At 46.4% G+C, this 21929-nt stretch overlaps 1 protein-coding gene across 8 annotated transcripts in view; it reads left to right on the top strand.

Moving 5' to 3' along the window:
• The window catches only part of EP400 (E1A binding protein p400), a 601391-nt gene that overhangs the window by 439588 nt on the left and 139874 nt on the right, over nt 1–21929 (top strand). For all 8 annotated transcript variants that reach the window (XM_069215336.1, XM_069215331.1, XM_069215335.1 and 5 more), the window contains one exon: nt 13342–13478. In XM_069215336.1, coding sequence (XP_069071437.1) covers nt 13342–13478 — 137 coding nt within the window. The remainder of the gene's footprint in view (nt 1–13341; nt 13479–21929) is intronic.

Here is a 21929-nt window from a genome sequence, read left to right as displayed (position 1 = left end):
CGACGACAAGAAACTCCCGAGGACAGCGGACCTGCTCCAAAAAGACTGCAACTTTATCCAAAGAAGCAGCTTTAAAGAACCCTGCAATCTCCCCGCAAGAAGCGTGAGACTTGCAACACTGCACCCGGCGACCCCGACTCGGCTGGTGGAGAACCAACACCTCAGGGAGGACCCCCGGACTACTCTACGACTGTGAGTACCAAAACCTGTCCCCCCTGAGCCCCCACAGCGCCGCCTGCAGAGGGAATCCCGAGGCTTCCCCTGACCGCGACTCTCTGAAACCTAAGTCCCGACGCCTGGAAAAGACCCTGCACCCGCAGCCTCCAGGACCTGAAGGACCGGACTTTCACTGCAGAAGTGACCCCCAGGAGTCCCTCTCCCTTGCCCAAGTGGAGGTTTCCCCGAGGAAGCCCCCCCTTGCCTGCCTGCAGCGCTGAAGAGATCCCTTGATCTCTCATTGACTTCCATTGCGAACCCGACGCTTGTTCTAACACTGCACCCGGCCGCCCCCGCGCCGCTGAGGGTGAAATTTCTGTGTGGGCTTGTGTCCCCCCCGGTGCCCTACAAAACCCCCCTGGTCTGCCCTCCGAAGACGCGGGTACTTACCTGCTGGCAGACTGGAACCGGGGCACCCCCTTCTCTCCATTGAAGCCTATGCGTTTTGGGCACCACTTTGAACTCTGCACCTGACCGGCCCTGAGCTGCTGGTGTGGTAACTTTGGGGTTGCTCTGAACCCCCAACGGTGGGCTACCTTGGACCAAGAACTGAACCCTGTAAGTGTCTTACTTACCTGGTAAAACTAACAAAAACTTACCTCCCCCAGGAACTGTGAAAATTGCACTGTGTCCACTTTTAAAATAGCTATTTGTGAATAACTTGAAAAGTATACATGCAATTGAAATAATTCAAAGTTCCTAATGTACTTACCTGCAATACCTTTCAAACAAGATATTACATGTTAAATTTGAACCTGTGGTTCTTAAAATAAACTAAGAAAAGATATTTTTCTATAACAAAACCTATTGGCTGGATTTGTCTTTGAGTGTGTGTACCTCATTTATTGTCTATGTGTATGTACAACAAATGCTTAACACTACTCCTTGGATAAGCCTACTGCTCGACCACACTACCACAAAATAGAGCATTAGTATTATCTATTTTTACCACTATTTTACCTCTAAGGGGAACCCTTGGACTCTGTGCATGCTATTCCTTACTTTGAAATAGCACATACAGAGCCAACTTCCTACAATGGGTCTCTTTAAGAAGAGCCACATCTATCTTCTTCCTGTGATGCAATTGGAGCATTGCACAATGCTTAACTGGAGAGTTTATAAATATAATACACAAGGAGTCAAAACAGAGTGCTTTCATAAGTTTCTTTGTGTTATTTCAGTAATTAATTTCTTCTTAAGCACTTCACAAACTGTAAATGTAAAATATATGACATGCAAAAATGAGTCATAAAATGAATCACCAAAGAATCTGTCAGTACAAACCTGAGATCCCGCTTTACCATTACTTAGGATTGAGAGTTATTCAGTCCATATTAGGGGTTTCCTTCTTTTCAACAAATGAAGTCCCAGAGGAGGATGTTTTCATCCCAGTGGTCCTCAAGAGAGTTCATATAACTAATGTACTGGGAAAATGTCCTGAATTGATCACACACTTCTAATCTGTATATCTGCTGCCAGCGTATTTGGATCTCCTTCACATGGGCCAAACATTTTAATGAGGTCATCCTGAGGGCGTTACCATTTGTAAATGTGACCTTGTTTGTAGTGCAAAAAATAAAATAATATTGTACAGAGGTTTACTGTTGTCAAGGCCTTGTTTCTCTAGGAAGCTTAAGTGCATACTCCTCAGTCAAACGAGTCGAGGACATGTGAGCTGTGAGTAAAAACAATAAAACTACTCATTGTGATGGATGCGTTATTCCTAATTCACACCCTGTTGTCAATGTGTGCTCACCTAACTGCTTTGACTAAATCACATGGCACTGAAAAATCACGTAATCAAGAACCGTTAAGTTCATATTCACTGCTATGTGATTCTTGGAAATTGCACTCACTTTGGGGGAGGGCTGGTGGATTGGGAAGGGCTTTTAGGGACAGACCCAGCATGGTTATTTGTGTACCACAATACAGCAGGCGCAACTAACGAGTGATGATGAGTCTAAACTTTTCTGCTATTCTTTAAAGTGCAGCACGGTGCCATATGGGTGTTCCATCTCGAGCCTCAACCCAGCTAGTATCTCCTATTGTTGTGCATTTCTTTCCTTTCGCTTAACACCAGGGTTCTGAAAAATGCTGCCAATAGCTTATGATGTTATCAGAGGGGAAAGGAATCTGGGAAATGTAATTAATAATCTCAACCTTGCTATTACCTCTTATTGATATGGAATACTATTGTTGTATTAGCTCTCCAGTTCTATTCTGGAAATTGCTGGAAATATCTGATGATCTCATAAGAGGTGAATGGCATCTGGGAAATATATTTTGTAGCCTCAACCCGGCTAGGATAGCTTATTGTTATTTAGTCCTCTACATCAAGGTTCTTGAATTGATGATGTCATGATAGGAGAGGAGAAGGGCATCTGAAAAATGTAGATTGTTACCCTGTAGGCTGCGGGAAAACCTTTGCTGTATCTGTTGTTGGGGCAATGCAGCCAGGGGGGCAGTGCGGGGATGAACATCATTTTTTGATGATCACTGTTGTCTTAGTGTATTCAGGGTTGGCTCCATAGCTCAAGGTGCATTGTTGGCTGCTGCAGAAGGGCATTCTGGAACATGTAGGCCTAGCTGGAGTTGTGCACATGCATGGTTGATTTTCAAATTAGAGCATTTCAAGAATCACTTTAGCATGAGTGTATATCCAGAATTCATTACTTGTCTCAAAATACATTGTTTGCCTAGTGCTGAGTAGAATTCTGGAACATTTAGTCTTACTGAAGTAAGGTACAAGGATGGTTGGTTAGAAACTGACGTGATTTGTTGACAACCTGAAAAGATAATAAGCTGTGGCAAGGTTACTGTCAAACTGGATGAAAATGTTACTGATTCCTGATAACACATTTACTCCAGACTCTGTTATGCATAATCGTAATATCAAATGGGCTTCTTGTCTCAGTAATGCTTACTTTGTGTTGCTTGAATTGGCCACATCTCAGGACGGCCCATCTCAATTCGGGTATGATATGTTGGAATTTCAATAAAATACCATTGGGCCTGTCCTATTTTACAATTAATTCTAGACTTGTGTTGCCCTATGCTTTTCTTAATTTCTTGGTTCGTCTTCCTGATATATGCCATGCTACACTTGGTGAATTCGGTATTTTTGATGCTTATATTGCTAGACATGAATGCTTTTCCTTTCATGGTGCAGTCACAGGCGGTACAATTGACACATTTGTGGTGAGCCATGACCAGAGGGAGTTCAAGCATACTTCTGAAGTTTTGTTGTGTCCTCTATCTTTTTGTGTTTGAATGGACCGTAGGTTCATCTTTACTGTAGGGGCGACCAGGAGTTGGTTTTTGAGTTCTTCAGTCCAGAACACTAATGCTAGTGTTTTCTTAGCACCTTTGTCAGTTGATTGGTAATGGCATTAAAGGTAGTGACGCAGACCATCCTATCAAGTCTTGGTTCCAGCAACAGTCTCTCAAGGTGTCTCCTGCTCATAGCTCTTGTTAATAGTTTGAATGAATATTGGCTCTTGCCTAATTGATTCAGTTGTATAGTGGTATTATCTAAATAGTTTGCTTTTTTGAACAATTTCTTTGGAGCCAATGCTCGATATAAATTTGTGTTATGGTGATTCTTGAAAGTCTATAATTTTAGTATCAACCATTCATGTCTAATACTCCAGCTAGACTACATGTACCAGAATGCCCTTCTGCACCAAATAAACAATGCACCTTGAGATATAGACCGAATCCTCCATACACAGACACCAGTGATTATTATTATTTTTTATCCCTGCGTTCTCCTTCTGCCCGGCTGTACCCTCCCTTCTCCCCCAAACAACAGATTAAAGTAAAGCAACGTTTTTACCACCACATATAGCATAACAATCTACATTTTCCGATGCCCTTCTCCCATAAAGTCCTCTGGAATTTCCAGAACCTAGATATTGAACTGAAGGAAGGGCTGTATAACAATGTTATCCTAGTTGGTTTGAGACTACCAGCTACGTGTTCTGGATGCTATTCCCTTCTTATGACATCGGCCTTTTCCAGCATTTCCCAGAAGCCTCCTGTAGAGCTAGAGGAGGCACTGCATAACAATAGGACTGTATAATAAGATACTAATCAGGTTGAGGCTACAAACTGCATTTCCCAGATGACCTTCCCTTCTTATGACTTCATCCACTATTTCCAGCATTTTACAGAAGCCTGCTGTAGAGCTAAAGGAAGGACTGCATAACAAAAAGAGATGCGAGCTGGGTTGAGCCTCTGGGTGGACGCAGAAGATAAGCAGGAAAGCTTAAAGCTCATTGTGACTCATTCATTGTCGCTGCTGAAAGGAGAGAAGTGCTTGCCTATTACATTGTGGCACTCACATACTCGAGAAAGTGAACTAAATGGCTCTTGATTATATGAGTTTTCAGTGCCACATGACTTAATCAAAGCAATTAGGTGACCACACGTGGTTGTTTCCACACAGGGTGTGGGTTAGAGACAAAACATGCATCCCACTGACTTCTTTCATTGCTTTTACTCACAGCTCATTTGGGTATGTACTTAAACTTCCTAGTGAAACAAGGCAATGACAACAGTAAACCTCTGTACGTCCTAAGAAGCCCAAGGACACAGAAGAGCCGCAAAAGCAGAAGAAGAGAAAAATTAGCAGCTAACCTGGTATCAACCCCACTGGCCTGTCAGCAGCCCTCGTCAAAATCTGGACCAAAGTTGACTTGTCCTGCAGCTGAGACTACAGAAACCTGGGAGGACTACCTGCTTTCGAAAAAGAATCAAGACCTCCTGTGAACTGCGGACCTGTTCCCCGGCAGACTCCAAAGAAGGGACTCTGAAGCCAAAGCCCAACACCTGAAGTCACCACTGCACCCCACCGTCTCAGACCCAAGTTGAAGTGGACCACGAGTGCCAACATGGTTCCCCAGCCCTCCAGAGTCTGAGTCCATCATGGTTTTACCCCTCCTGGACTCCCCGATGACGCCTGCAGCCTCTGCATGCAGACCTCCTCTACTGGGAATGCTCCGGTCAGAAAAACAAGACACCTGACGATACCTCTGCACCCATCGCCCCAGAGCCATGGAGAAGAGGTCCAAAGGTGCCTACCTGTGCCAGAGCATCCTGAGGCCTGAGCTCACTGTTGGTTCAGCCTGACTGGCTTCCTGGCCAGAGCCTGCAGCCTCTTTTTGTAGTGACCGATCTCCATTGAAACGCATTGGGCACCCCACACTGTTTTTCACCCGGCCGCCCCTGTGCCACTGGTGGTGTGTACTGCTGGTGCTGGCTTGGACCTTGCCCACCACTCACCCTAACTCCTGGAGATTAGTCTTGTAGTCGCCGTACTCTACCTCTTTGGAGAACTTGTTTTTCCTCCAGTAGGATAACATTGCATAATTCAAATTGCACTGTGTCCACTTTTTAAAGTGAAAATAATTCCTATTTAAAAATGTACATCTCTAATGCCTATATAAAGATATTTGCTATTTTTATAAATTGGTGTGGATATCCTTTTTGAGTTGTCTCATTTATTGACTATTGTGTGTATTTGTAGATTGTCTTGCGCTCCTCTATGTTAAGCATAAGGCTGCTCGGCCACACCACACCTAAATAGAGCCCTCTGGGATTGCATAACAAACCCTGTCTACTCACTGGGAAACCCCTGAACCCTTTACACGGTCTTGACCTACCACCTAAAGTGTCATCTTCCTACAGACTGTGAGGACCGGACTGACAAAACCTGACTCCAGATATCATCACTGCACCTGAGCCGCCTAACCTGAGCTGAAGTGGGCCAGTGTTGTCAGCGTGGTCCCAGGACCTCCAGAGACGAAGACCGCCTTGAGTTTGCCCACTGTGGACTTCATAACGGCGTTTGCAGCTGATTCTGCAGACCCCGCAGGTGATCGGGAGACAGAAACCCTACGCCTCAGGACACCTCCGCCTACGTTCAACGCGGTCCGAGTAGAGGAGGCCCAAGGGTGTCCCCACATCTTCCATCCTCGTGAGACCTGAGCCCACTTGCTGGCTAGGTCGGAGTGGGCCCCAGTCCACGCCTGCAGACTGTTTCTGCGGGCCCCTTGCAAACAAGAGTAACTTCAGCATCAGTCTCAACGCCAGAAGACACTACTGCACCCAGACCCCAGAGCCCGAGGAGAAGTGGGCCAACAGTGTCCCCCACTTGCCTGAGAACCTTGAGGGTCGAGCCCCCCTGTGAGTTCCCCAGGACTCACCTTCCAGGCCCAGCTTGCAGCAACTTCCGATTCGGACCATTTCCCATAAAAGTGAATGATACACCTGACGCCATAACACAACTCTGCATCTGGACGCCCTGGGGCCTCCCGATGTGACCTTTAGGTGTGGCCTTGGACCCTGCCCCCTTACTCACCTTAAGTCCTGGAGAGCAGTCCCATAAGACACTGTGAAGTGTTTGAATGCAATACATGTTTTTCTCCCATAGGATAACATTACTGCACCCAGAAATTGCAATGTTAGCTGTTAAAAAGTGTAACAATCAATATCTTGAAAAGTACTCCTCTAATTTTGGTGTTCTTGGTACAAAATATGTATAAAAGTATGTGTTACTTTTATTAATTGGTGTCGGATTTCTTTAATGTGCGTATCTCACCTACTGTATGAGTGTGTGCCTTACATGCTTAGCACTACCCTCTGATATGCCCAATTGCTCAACCACACCACCCCAAAAGAGAACATTTGTGATGTCATTTGGGCCTCTGTGATACCTCTGGGGTTTGCCTGGACTATCTGCACAGTGTGCCTCATTTTGGTCCACTGTGTAAAGCGCCAGCTTCCTACAGGAGCAGTGTGTAAACACCTCTCCCGGAGCAGGCTTTGTTTCTGACCACCCAAGAGAAAAGTTTCTCAGCTTTGGGTGTCAGAAGCATGTCTGGTGGTGGCAGGCTGGCTAAAACTAATCAGTCCGCTCACTGGTAGTTGGTAGGTTTTCAGGGGCCACCTCTAAGGAGCCCTCTGGGTGCATGTATCAATAAATCCATCACTGGCATCAATGACTGTTTATTAATACGAGATGTTTGATATCAAGCATCCCTATTTTCAGTGAAGCCATCATGTAGCTGGGGAAATCGTAGTTACCAGTTTCCATCACATGTACTTTAAATGGCTTCCCGTTCATTCGCTATGTCTAAGAATCAGCAGAGACATAGCAGGGGCATATCTGTTCATGCAGATATGTTCTCACATGCAATATAATGCACCCTGCCTTAGGGCTGCGAGGCCTGCTGTAGTGGTGACTTACATATGTTGCACGCAGTGTTAGGGGACATGTCACACAGGCTGTGTGCCATGTGTTTTCACTTTTAGCTGCATCAAGACACTCAAAGCCTACAATGGCAGTCTGGGTGTGCTACGTGAGGGGTCAGTGAGGGTGGCACAATACATGCTGCAGCCCTTGGGTGCCCATGCCCTAGGTACCAAGGGTACTATTTACTGGGTGACTTACAGAGGGCCAAAGGTATGGCCAATTGGGGAACAAATGCACAGTTGTAGGGAAGGAGATCTGGCTCTTGGGACCTGGTTAGCAGGAACCCAGTGCACTTTCAGTCACAATTGCATCAAATACCAGGAAAGAAATGGGGATGACCATGTAAAAAAGAAGGCACTTTCTTACGAGGGTTCTCCACCCGGATCTGCCAACACTCTGCCTGCTTGCGGGGAGATTGAGTGGCTATAGTTGACAGCTTGTGACCTTCCACAGAAACTCTGCAGTGTTATTTTGGCACCCAGATGTTCCTCCATCTAGATCGTATACGGCTGCCGCTGGGGTAATTTTGTGGCATGGTGTGCAGAAAAGCAAGTTGACCTTCTTCTGATGCGTCCCTTTCTAAGGTTCCTTTTGTTTATTCTTTCTGTTTTGCCAGCAGGCTCTGTGAGGGGCAACTTAAAGGACTATCTTTCTGCCATCTCCTGCGGTTGCCAGATCGGCCATCACTCTTCAAATCCCCTGTTGTGAATAGGTTTTTGAAAGGTTTCCAACATATGTTTCCACCATCACCCTTTATCATGTCTTAGTGGGACCTCAGTCTCATACTTACATTTCTGATGTGCACTCCCTTTGAGCTACTGCATAACTGTCCTCTCAGGCTCATTACCATCAATACAGCCTTCCTAGTGGCGATAACGCCTGCCCAGAGGGTCAGTGAGCACCAGGCCTTGCCATCTAAGGCTCCATACCTACCCGCCTTTGCAGACAAGCTGGTACTTTGCACTAGAGCTTCCTTTCTGCTGAGAATTTTCACTCCCTCTCACCTGGGCCAGTTTATCCCACTGCCTACCTTTTATGCTCTGCCATATACTTGTAAGGAAGAGGAGCAACTCCATGTTTTTGACCCAAAAAGAGCATTGTAATTTTACCTTGACCACACAAAGGATTTCCAGGTGAATGACCACCTCTTTGTGGGGTATGTCAGAGCCAAGAAGGAGAAGGCTGTGTAGAAGCATACCATCTTCCTTTGTGATGTGCTTGGCATTAACATCTGCTACGCACTGGCGAAGAAGGAACCACCTGAGGGTTGGGGTGCTCATTCCACCGGAGCCAAGGATGCGAACACTGCATTATTACAATGATTTACAGTCCGTGCCAGGCAACACAATGAGCATCTTTGCACAAGTTTATCAAGCGCTGCTGCCTGGACAGTCGGGTGCGTAGTCATAGGCACTTTGCTCCGCACTTCTGCGATGGAAAGTTTTGAGAAGAAACTGCACGTTGGGGTGGCACCTATATAGGCACCGGGCACGTCACTTTCGACATGGACAACGCTACCCAGAGACGAACAGCGCCTCCTACCAGCACACATTGGTATTGCTCCCAAACATTTCCGGATCCAGTCTGACACCTGGGGATAATTCTAAGGTAAGAAATCTGCGACTAGATAGTCTCTGCCAGATAAGGTGTTACTGAAGGTAACTTGTTTGTCCAGTTCAGGTGTCCCGGCCGGATGCCACTGGTCGTAGCAGCAGTCTTGAATCTTCAGTGCCTTGCTAACTGAAAATGTTCAAATGGCATTTTTCAGTCTATTGAGCATGGAGTATACTTTACACCTTTACCCTGGGTGCTTCCTAACTTCAGATCTCTCGGGCTTTAGAATTTGAGGCTATACCCTGCATCATAAAACCAGCTTGAAGCAAGGAGCTCAGCAGAGAAGCATCTTTGCAGGCATTTGCAAAACTTAAACATGCCTGAATAATCATCAGTACATACAGCACATCACAGTTTTGAGGAGGCTGGCGATGTATTGTTTGTGTACACATCTGAATGTACTTGCAGACCTCAAAAAGTCCTGTTTATCTTGAATTGTATGTAAATAGGACATCTCTTTCAATACAGTTCAATACAGTATGTAAGCATGCACAGGAGTGGCACTCAGTTCATTCACTCTTACTATAGTTCCATACCCCTTCAGTTCTCACATACAATTCTCATATCTCTCCAGCCAAGCAGAAACTGGGACAGATGCCAAGTGTCTCAGAAAGCTAAACCTTCACCTATAAAATTTATGGAGAAATGATTACCCACACGTTACTGTGAGAATCCTTATTAATGGGAGGTTGCAACTGCAGCATGGTGTGGGATGGGGTGATAACTGTGTAAAGTATATAACACCTGTAATGACCCAGCTCTTGCTTAAGAAGAACTAATTTCCATAACTGACAGAGGCATCCATGAGGGCTGCTAGCTGTTTATATTCTGACAGGGCAGCTACTCATGACTTTTCCAAAGTGACAAATGTTCCTTCTCCCCCTGCATCTAACTGACTTTTGATACTGTCTGGTTAGGGGATTATCACTTCCCACCACCTGATGTTTGTGGCACCATGCCCTTTCTTGTGTACCCCAGCTGCTTGATTCCTTATTTGTTTTGGTGTTTGATCTGAAGCAGTCAGTGTGACAAATGTAATGGCTCTAGTAAAACACCTGAAATACTTACAAGTTTTATTCAGCGTTATTTTTTAAGGACACCTTATTTCAATAATAGTAATTTTGAGACTTGAGAGTTATAATCTGTACTCATTGTAATGTTTTAAATATTCCTTCATTTTGTAAGCGGAACATGGTGCATCTTAATCTCCAAATCCCTGACTCTAGAAGGCGCCATATGGGGAAATAGCTGTCAGTAGCCATCTTTGGGTGGTAAGCTAAGAAGGGGCCCAGTCTACAGAGCATGTTTTACAATTGATTGTACACACTCATCCTTACCTGCCATTGACAAAAGAATGATGCAGTGTGTTTGTACAGAAAGAGAACATAAGACCTGTAGTCAGTGCTTGTGATCTGTTATTTATGTTAATCAAAAGAACAGGTGCTGCCTCTGGTGTTCTTAGTTCACAAGCACGCTTTACAGTAGGCATTTTGTATCTTTTCACTTAAGGCTTGTGTAAGGAAATGGCTCCCTGTTGCAATTACCCCCACTTTTTGCCTGATACTGATGCTGACTTGACTGAGAAGTGTGCTGGGACCCTGCTAACCAGGCCCCAGCACCAGTGTTCTTTCACCTAAAATGTACCTTTGTCTCCACAATTGGCACATCCCTGGCATCCAGGTAAGTCCCTTGTAACTGGTATCCCTGGTACCAAGGGCCCTGATGCCAGGGAAGGTCTCTAAGGGCTGCAGCATGTCTTATGCCACCCTAGAGACCCCTCACTCAGCACAGACACACTGCTTGCCAGCTTGTGTGTGCTGGTGGGGAGAAAATGACTAAGTCGACATGCCACTCCCCTCAGGTTGCCATGCCAACCTCACACTGCCAGTGGCATAGGTAAGTCACCCCTCTAGCAGGCCTTACAGCCCTAAAGCAGGGTGCACTATACCACAGGTGAGGGCATAGGTGAATGAGCACTATGCCCCTACAGTGTCTAAGCAAAACCTTAGACATTGTAAGTGCAGGGTAGCCATAAGAGTATATGGGCTGGGAGTCTGTCAAAAACGAACTCCACAGCTCCATAATGGCTACACTGAATACTGGGAAGTTTAGTATCAAACTTCTCAGAATAATAAACCCACACAGATGCCAGTGTTGGATTTATTAACAAATGCACACAGAGGGCATCTTAGAGATGCCCCCTGTATTTTACCCAATTGTTCAGTGCAGGACTGACTGGTCTGTGGCAGCCTGCTGCTTAGAGACGAGTTTCTGACCCCATGTGGCGAGGGCCTTTGTGCTCTCTGAGGACAGAAACAAAAGCCTGCTCTGGGTGGAGGTGCTTCACACCTCCCCCCTGCAGGAACTGTAACACCTAGCAGTGAGCCTCAAAGGCTCAGGCTTCGTGTTACAATGCCCCAGGGTACTCCAGCTAGTGGAGATGCCCGCCCCCTGGACACAGCCCCCACGTTTGGCGGCAAGTCCAGGGGAGATAATGAGAAAACAAGGAGGAGTCACCCACCAGTCAGGACAGCCCCTAAGGTGTCCTGAGCTGAGGTGACCCCTGCCTTTAGAAATCCTCCATCTTGATTTTGGAGGATTCCCCCAATAGGAATAGGGATGTGTCCCCCCTCCACTCAGGGAGGAGGTACAAAGAGGGTGTAGCCACCCTCAAGGAAAGTAGCCATTGGCTACTGCCCTCCCAGACCTAAACACACCCCTAGATTGAGTATTTAGGGGCACCCCAGAGCCTAGGAAACTAGATTCCTGCAACCTAAGACGAAGAAGGACTGCTGACCTGAAAGCCCTGCAGAGAAGATGGAGACACCAACTGCTTTGGCCCCAGCTCTACCGGCCTGTCTCCCCACTTCAAGAAAAACTGCAACAGCGACGCGTTCCACAGGGTCCAGCGACCTCTGAAGCCTCAGAGGACTACCCTGCATCTAAAAGGACCAAGAACTCCAGAGGACAGCGGCTCTGCTCCAAAGAAGAAACATCTTTGCAACAAATAAGCAACTTTTAAAGAACACACGTTTCCCGCCGGAAGCGTGAGAATTTGCACTCTGCACCCGGCGACTGCGAGCCCGTGAGTAGCCAGAGTTGACCCCCCCCGAGCCTCCACAGCGACACCTGCAGAGGGAATCCAGAGGCTCCCCCTGACCGCGACTGCCTGCTTCAAAGAACCTGACGCCTGGTAAAGACACTGCACCCGCAGCCCCCAGGACCTGAAGGAAACGACATCCAGTGCAGAAGCGACCCCCAGGTGGCCCTCTCCCTTGCCCAGGTGGTGGCTTCCCCGAGGAGCCCCCCCTTGCCTGCCTGCTTTGCTGAAGAAACCCCCGGGTCTCCCATTGAATCCTATTGCAAACCCGACGCCTGTTTGCACACTGCACCCGGCCGCCCCCATGCCGCTGAGGGTGTACTTTTTGTGCTGACTTGTGTCCCCCCCGGTGCCCTACAAAACCCCCCTGGTCTGCCCTCCGAAGACGCGGGTACTTACCTGCTGGCAGGCTGGAACCGGGGCACCCCCTTCTCCATTGAAGCCTATGCGTTTTGGGCACCACTTTGACCTCTGCACCTGACCGGCCCTGAGCTGCTGGTGTGGTAACTTTGGGGTTGCTCTGAACACCCAACGGTGGGCTACCTTGGACCCAACTTTGAACCCTGTAGGTGGTTTACTTACCTGCAAAACTAACAAACACATACCTCCCCCAGGAACTGTTGAAAATTGCACTGTGTCCAGTTTTAAAATAGCTTATTACCATTTGTGTGAAAACTGTATATGCTATTTTGCTAATTCAAAGTTCCTAAAGTTCCTAAGTGAAATACCTTTCATTTAAAGTATTGTTTGTAAATCTGGAACCTGTGGTTCTTAAAATAAACTAAGAAAATATATTTTTCTATATAAAAACCTATTGGCCTGGAATTGTCTTTGAGTGTGTGTTCCCCATTTATTGCCTGTGTGTGTACAACAAATGCTTAACACTACCCTCTGATAAGCCTACTGCTCGACCACACTACCACAAAATAGAGCATTAGAATTATCTCTTTTTGCCACTATCTTACCTCTAAGGGGAACCCTTGGACTCTGTGCATGCTATTTCTCACTTTGAAATAGTACATACAGAGCCAACTTCCTACAGCTTGTATTTTTAAATGTCTTTTATTGGACAGTTTATGTGTTTGTTCATTATTCCCGCCAGTAATCCTGAGCTGCGAGCATAATGTATATGCATTTGTGCCTATTTCTTTCTTAGACTAAAAACAACAGAGCTCTGCGTACTGGTCAGATCTACAGCCAGGACGAGAGTGCCACGCACACGCAGCTGTACACGCACCGCTTTGAGCTGATGAAGATGATGGCGGGGAAGAGAAGCCCACCACTGAAACCGCTGTGAGTTTATTGGGTTTTGAACAACTGCAAAGGCGTTGATAACAGCTTTGGTCTGTACAGAGGGGAAATGTAGTAGTTAAAGTTCTATCATGAACGAAACCTGTAAGGGTTTGTGACTCTTGCGAGTTACTTTGGATTTAATAACCTTTTTATTTTTTAAATCTACTTTTTTGCTGTAAACTAATGACTGTCAGATAAAAGGTAGTCTGAATCTGTGTGTGTTAACACGTTCTGAAAAGTCATTCTTAGGTTGCTTTTGGTGTCATTCCCATTTCAGATGGCACAACTGCATAATTTATGATTCTGTTTGATAGTACTTACATAGCCTGGTCTGGATCCAGAGGCATGGAGTTCCATGCAGTTTGCAACATTGGTGCCAGGTGGTATGGCCCGACTCAATGGAGACCTTGCCGCTACCCCAGAATTGATAAAGTGGAATGCATATGGGCTCTACCCATGCGCTCTGACGTCAGTTCTTTTTTCAGTGCATTTCAGTGTGGACCTGGAGCTCGCTCACAGTGTGGTTGGTCCTTTGTCCAAATTTTCGACATTGCAGTGTGATGAGTATAAATTTGTTAACCCACCCCACCCCCAAAAACAACTGGATTCAAGCACACAGTGACTATAGAAAGTAGGACTTGGACTCCCCACAACATGCCTACACTGCCTGCACTTTAGCCATGACTTGAAGGCATGAGACAAGTATGTCCTGATGTACCCAAAGCAATCTGAGAGCAGGAAGCAAAGTTGTATGTCGCAGAGCAAAGAAGAGGTCATCTTTCAAGCAGCTGTCTCACTCCAAATCGCAGGGCTGCTCTTTCTCCTTATCTCGGTCCCGTTCGAAGTCATCAGGTAAGTCAAAGCCTAAAGGTTGTCACAAGTGCCCTGGGCAGCTGGAGGTCCAAGGGTCCCTTGGTGTCTTCTGACTCCAAACCCATTCCGAGGTGCATCCCACTGTTCACATAGATCTGAATGACCTAGACGGGTCTACTTTTGGTCCCCTGCCTGCTTGATTCCAGACTTCTACCCCAGGAGTAGGCTCCCTGTCGGTCCTGTCCATGCCTGCTTTGATGCAGATTTTGACTTCATTTGTGCTAAATTTTATTATGATGCTGCTCTTCAACGCAGTGCCTGACAGTAGTCTACAGACAGGCCGGTGTCACGCTACAAGATCACTAAGTTGCAACCTACCAGACTATAATGTGATTACCGGCCCTTTACACAACACCTATAGGATCTGAGGCTAGAAACCTGTTTGGCTTCAGTTTAAACACTGTTCAGGGGCTCAAATGTTGAAGTGGAAAACTTAATTGCCCCCTCTTTAGGCTGTTGTATGGCAGCCCAAGTCCTCGATCTGCAGCTGCTCACTGTGGAGACAAAATTGACTGAAATCCATCAGCCAGGGCCAGCTTGTTCAGCACCTCCATTACCCTTCATTGATACTCTTAAGATCACTGACAGGTACTTGGGGCAAATTCATGCTTGGCCCCTCCAGTGAGTCAAGCTGCAGCCAATGACACAGGCAAGCTCTTGGTGTTCCAGCATACCTCACCCAGCACTCAACTCCAGAAAGCACCTTGGTGCCAGCAGCAGACAGGAAAGTTAACCCAAATGCTTTGCCTTCTGCACCTTCAGGCAGGGAGGCAGGGAATCCAAGCATATTAATGCATTCGGAAAAAAGTTATTTTCCTCAGCCAGCCTAACCTTACGATCTTTGAATGCAGGCAGATACCCACTTGCTTTGGGATATGGCTGGAAAGATCGTGCCAGCCATTTCAGAGAAAATCAAGTAACTTTTGATCCTCTGGAACAAGATAGGTATGATCTGTAAGATTATATTTCATGTACTGGCCTCAACACCAAAGACTGTGCAGATCACACAGTGCTAACAAATATTTGCTCAGGTAGCAAGCCAAGATGCATGTGACTGAATTCCCAATGGATGCTCAGTGTTCCCAGATGGATGTGACCTTTCACAACACTGGACTGTTCGCGGAGAAGGCCAGCTCTGCAATAGAGAGACTTAAGGTCAGTCTTACTCTTGGCCAAGGGAGTCGTCAGAAGTGTGCTGGACTCAGAAAAAGGCTTCTACCTCGTCCCCAAGAAGGATGACAGGCTCAAACCCATTCTGGACTTCCAACCTGTGAATCACTCCTTGTGGAAGGACAAACTCAACATGCTCATCTTGGCTCAAGTGAAGTGCAAGAGAAATTGTTCTCACCCTTTTACTTTGCGCCTTTTTACATGTTGTGACAGTTAGTTTGCTGATATTACATCTAGTAGTTGTTACTTTTTAATTTGTTTATGCTTCATGTTGCTTGCTGCTCTCTAATATATCAACCGCAGAGGGAAGGGTGGGGGGGCGGTGTGGGAGTCCTTTGTACAGGTTGAGTTGGTTGCTAATTTGCACAGTGGTCATTACTTGCGTTATTATTAAAGGCACTTTTCATGCTTCTTGGGGGCTCCTGATGCAGTTTCAGAATCCTAGAGGAGATTGGACTGATGAGAGGTATCCGCCAACCCAACACAACCTTTTTTTACCTTTACCTGTTTGGACAATATTGGGTGCCAATTTCTAGTATTTTTTTTTTTTTTTGAATGCGGAATTGGGCAGGCCAGATTTTGGGTATTTCAGGGAACCCTCAGCTCCAAAGGCAAGACCGTCTGCACCTGTTGATAACCCAGCTGTGCCCAGAGCCAGTCATGCTGCTTGTTCAAGAATTGATGGAGGTGTCTCTACTTTAGTAAGTGGGGATCAGGGGATTTTCTTATACCAAGGAGGAGTTTCTAGAGTTTAGAGAGGCTGCATCTTTAGGCCGGTGCTCAGTTTTCACAGTCCTTACTTGGCTCATACTATTGAAGGGGGGGCTGTACCCAATGCCAATAGTTCTAAGAGAGAGGCAGATTGGGATGTAAATGATATCAGAAACACAAGTGTGGATGTGTTGAAATGTGTGCTTATAAATGTTAGATCACTAATAAAACATTTAGTTGAAATTGTTCACCCTGTAACACAACATTAATGGGATCTCTGCTTTAATACTGAAACTTGGACCAAATCAGACTCTATACCAGGCATGTCAGGGGCATGTACTCTTGGTTACTGTGTGTGCCATCTCCCTAAGTGCACAAAGGTGGCAGGCAGCCTTGCTGAATGCTTAAAGAGCATCTGAAGCTAAAACTTTGGAACTCAGTTTATTTAAATACTCTGAATTGCCAGGCTTTTCTATCATTCGATTCCTGACCTTTACAGTGGGTATTATCCTGTGTTATTGCCTCCTTTTCCTTGCCCACGGTTTGGGGGTCCCAGGGCGGACTCTGTTACTCCTTCGTTGATCAACTATGCAGCCTTTATTATTCTTGGGGAGGGGAGTTATATGTAGTTCGATGTTATCATTAATGCATAGGTTAGCAATCTCGTTCAGTCGCTTGAGCCTTCAGTCAGATGGTTAATAGCCCTGTCCTCCAGGGTCAGACAATGTCTTACCCTTATTATTGCCCAGCATGGCTTGGTCGGCTGTGAGGAAATTATGCCTATGCTCTGGACTGATTATTTCTTAATTCAGTTGAAGATAGAATTGCCCCCAGTGGGCGGACTGGCAAGAAAGCCACCACCTCAAATGCAGTTCAAGTGGCTGTGGGGCACGTTGTCTGCCATAGCACTGGATACAGCACTTTTAGTTTTTTATCTACCTTCTAACACCATTGAGCCTGATACTGAAATATTTTCCAAGTGGCTTTTGTAGGCAGTGCATTGTCATGTTCAAGTTAGAGGGCTACACTGGTTAATTTCTTCACCCCCATGGTATAGCGATGAATTAAGGAAGGCCAAATTAGATAGTAAAAAGCTTGATGGATGGAGACATGGCTACACTACTGAGGGCAGATTACAAGTTTGTTGCCACTGCTAAAGCTAATACGGATTGCTTGTAATTCCTCTAAGGAACTATTTGTGATGGTGAACTGATTAGCAGTTCCCTCTTGCCTCAGTTACAATACTTAGCATTCTTAATCTTTATGTGATGTGCTGTCCAATTTCTTCAAGGAGAAAAACTGAAAGATTTTTCATTTGCTTAAGGTTATTGTAGTGTTGCGCTCAATGGCAATAGTGGAATCCACTGCTACGGAATTTCAGGCGGGAGTGGAACGTCAACACATTCTTAGACTATATGAACTCAATGCAAATACTAATGAGAGATTTATGGAATTATCAACCAGTAAATTATGTTCACCTCTTGGCCCTATTCCTTCTAGTGTGTGGATCCTCAGTCCTTTGTTACCTACCCCAGGCAGTACTATTCATTTGTAACAAGTCTATGCCCAGTTCTACTTTGCCTTTGCCATTGAAATGAGAACTAGCACTTCTGCTATTGAAGAAGCCTTCTGCTTCCAGTTACGGGACTATACCACTCCTTCCATATCCAGTCAAGATATTAGAAGAGTCCGTTAACAAACAAATATCGGAGTTTATGGCCAAGAACAATCTTAGATGCAGCTCTGTCAGAAATCCGCTCTGCACATAGTACAAAGACAGCTTTGCTCTTTTTTTGTTGGACAGTCTGTGGATGCTGGCAGATTAGGGTCAGTCTTAGATCTGTTGGCTGCTTTAACACTTGCACGCTGTTACGTGAATATCTGTTACTTAGATTGAGTGAGGCTGGCATCCAAGGCCAGGCGTTATACTGGCTATGATCTTATTTATCAGGTAAACAGCAAGTAGTGTCTTTGGCTCCTTTCAGATATGAGTTACATCGGCTGCGATAAGGAGTCCCACAGCCTGACACTTTTTGTTCTCTCCATTAGATCTGTGGCCATTTGATACTGAAAATCAAACTAAACTTTGTAGACAATACAGAGATATTGATCTCATAAGATCAGTCTTCAGCACTTGCCACGAACTACGAATAATTTCCACCAGTGCATTATTGCTGGCATGCTCACAGTAATTTGAAATTCAGTTCGGACAAGACCAAGGGTATGGTGTCATCTGGATGTAAAATTGCGTTCATGACTCTTGGCCACTAGAATTAGGAGAAGCTCCAGTACCTTCTGCCTTGATCTATAATCTTGAATGTCATTTTGACACCCGCTTATCTTTAAAAAGTCAAGTGAGCCAGCTGTTAGATACCTGCTGCCTTTTCTTCAGACTTCTAAGTATGATTCTACCACATAGACACTAAGTCACCCCTCTGGTAGGCCCTTCAGCCCAGGGGCAGGGTTTTTGTCTCTAAGTGTGAGGGTACCCCTGCACGAGCAGAGTGCCCCTACAGTCCCCAGGCCAATTCCTGGTCTCTAAGTGCGGGCAAGCCATCTTAAGGTATGTACTGGACACTGGTCAACACATAATGGCTTCTCCAAACCTTGGCATGTTTGGTATCAAACATGTTGGAATCATGCAGCTACACCAACTCCAATGCTAGTTGTATGATACCATGCAGTCTGGGGGTGTTCCTGAGAGCATCCCCCAGTTCTGCCTGTACAGCCGTAATGGTTCTAGCTGCCAGCCTACGCTGCTGCTGATCCCAGACACTGTTCGGCCCTCATGCTGGTGAGCCTCTTTCAAGCCGGAGAGGCAGAACAAAGGATTTGCTGCAAGGGAGAGGTGTGACCATCTCTTACTGTGTATTAGGTGCCTAAGAGCTGGGGTGAGTGCTACCAGACTGCTATGAAGGGCACATTTGGTGTCCTCCTTGCATAATCCAGTTTGCACCAGTTCAGGAACCCCCAGTTCGTGCTCTGGTGCGAAACTGCACAAAGGAAAGGGGAGTGACCACCCCCCTGTCCAGCTCCTCCCCTAGGGAGGTGTACAGAGCTCAGCCAGGTGGCATCTTGATTCTGCCATCTTGGAAACAAAGGCAGAGGCCCGCTGGGATCACCTGATGTGTGAGGCCAAGTGGATGACATCCCTGACCACCTCTGATAGGTGGGTCACTTCAGAGAGTGACCAACCCCCTTTTAGGGTTACTTAAGGGCTCCGCCAAGGGTGAGTCCTTAGATTCGTCAAGCAAGACTCTACAAGGAACTCTCTGCAAGACTTCTTTTGCTCCTGGTCTCTGGAACTGCCGCTGGTTTGGGTTGGAACTGAAAAAAGTCGGCTTCTGGTGGGAAGGCTCCCATTGCAACATTGTTTCTCCTGGTCCTTCAAGAATTCTGCAACATCGAGACTGTGCATCCTCCAGGGTCACAAAGACTCTGTTTGCACCTGGAAGCACAAAGGAATCTCCCTTGGAGTGAAGGAGTCACTCCCCTGCATCCGCAGACACCTCAAGGCAACGTGGACTGGCTGGTGGGATCTGCTGTTCCATGAACATAGAAAGGTTCTGCTTCACAGGTGGTGAGTCTGTGGTTTCCTCTGGGTCCTGCTTGTCTTCTGACCAGCTTGAGAGACTGTGGGCCCATGCCACTGGACTGGAACTCCTGTGCACAATGACTGTTGCACTTGCCAAGGCTTGTTCACTCTTCCACCAGGGGATCATCATCATCATCATCAGCTTTATTCGATCAATGACCATAAAAGCACGTAAAAATAAGATAATAAATAATTCTTAAGTAAATAAATAAATACACATCTATAAATTGGTGTAAAAACATTAAAACAATAACTTGAATTACACATATGACTCTAAAACTTATCTATAAAAGAAATGAGACCTTAAATTACTTTTTGAAGATGGCATCGTATGCGCCAAGCTGTTGCTAAATACTTGCTTACTGAAAGAATTACGTCGGCTGAATTATGGCTTTTTAGAACCCGTAGAGCCAAAGAGCAGTTCTTGAATCCCATGTCCCTGCAAATATTGCGAATCCATTTTAATCGCGGAATCGCATAGGCTGGGCAGAAGAACATGAAATGCTCAATGGTTTCGAAAGTACTGCCACCAGGAGATCTTCAGGCGCCAAGGAGCCCCAGCCTCCAGCACTCCTCAACTTGAAGATCAGCCCCAGTCCTGCAACTTGTGCGACTTCTGTTTTGTTGTGCTGCTGAGGCCTTCTTGTGACTCCCTGTGGCCATCGCCTGTGGGTCACTCATGGGGGTTCCCATGACTTCTGCTGGCCTTCCTGTGTGCTGAAGGCCAGCCCTGACTCCCCCCTCAAAGGTAAAATCTCCTGTACCTTGCTGGTCCCCAAAACACTGCAAATAGCTCTTCAGCTCCTGCTTGCATTTGCCAGTGCTTGTTGGTGGCCTGACTGATCACTGACCCTCCTGCAATCCAGCGACCGTCGAGGGACAGCTCGTAGGCGATTCCTTGGATCTTCTGCAGCTCCTGGACACTGCAGCTGAACTTCTTCCTCCACAGACTTGCAGGAACTTCACCTCTAGGAGGTTCGGCATTGCCACCTCCACCACATGGGCACCTCCTAGGGTGCTGGACTCTATCCCCTTCCTTTTCAGGTCCTCCACGTCCGGAATCCATCCCTGGGTTCCACAGGTCGGGACAGCAGTTGGACAATCCAAGGCATCCACTGACCTCAGAGAGGGTCCTTTCTCCCCTCTGCATCCGGGTACCCTGGTGTAGGTACTCCTGTCTTCTGGGTATCCTCAGGTGGGAACACTCTCCAACCTTCCTCTTGTCTGTTGGTTTTCTCTGCGTTCTACTGGGAAGGGTCCTGTATCACAAAATCCAACCACTATGTCCCTGTGCTGGCCTATGGGACGACTGGTTGGGTAACTGCCTAGCACCTGGTCACTGGGGACACTTAACGTACTTACCTCTGGTGTTTTCATCTACCCCAAGCCCCTTGCTAACTACCACACTTGCCTTGGTTGGGTTCACTATTTCGCATTCCACTTTCTTAGTATATGGTTTGACCCCCCTCCATAGGGCCCTGTACATTTTATGCTATTTCTTTTGGTTATTTTGTGTATATTTTGTTTGTAGATATCTCCTAAGGGAGATATACCAATGCTAGTCTAGTAGTAGTGCTGTAATAAACAATCCTTTACTTTTGCAACACTTGTGTGGTTCTTTCTTGTGAGTGAGTTACTGTATGACTGCTGTGGTATTGCAAGTGCTTTACATTCCGCCTGGATAAGCTTTTGCTGCTCGCCTCAGCTATTCCTAGAGAGCTTTTGCTATCTGGACACCTGTTCACTATCACTAAGGGTTGCCTGGACTCCGTATAGGGTGCCACACCATAGGTGTACATCATCAGCTGAGCCAGCCTCCTACAAGGCCTAGTAGTCAAGCTGGATGAGATCAATAGATGTTAACTGGCAGACAGCATATGATATATTCATCCTGCAGTGGCTCAGTTCATTGTTACCAGGTGGCGCATGCCCTTGCTGGATCTTTTTGCCACCACTTAGAATGTGCGCTGTCACATCTACCGCACACTAGAGTTCCCATCAGCAGGTTCCCCGGGGATGGCATGCTACCTGTCATGGGATGCAAGGGCTCCTGTATGTCTTTTTCACCGTTCCTTCTTCTGACTTGTTTTCTGGGGAAGAGC

Source organism: Pleurodeles waltl, chromosome 11 (genome assembly GCF_031143425.1).
Source record: "Pleurodeles waltl isolate 20211129_DDA chromosome 11, aPleWal1.hap1.20221129, whole genome shotgun sequence".
Classification (NCBI taxonomy): Eukaryota; Metazoa; Chordata; class Amphibia; order Caudata; family Salamandridae; genus Pleurodeles; species Pleurodeles waltl.
The sequence above is the reverse complement of the archived record's forward strand: the minus strand, read 5'-3'. Positions and strand labels throughout refer to the sequence as shown.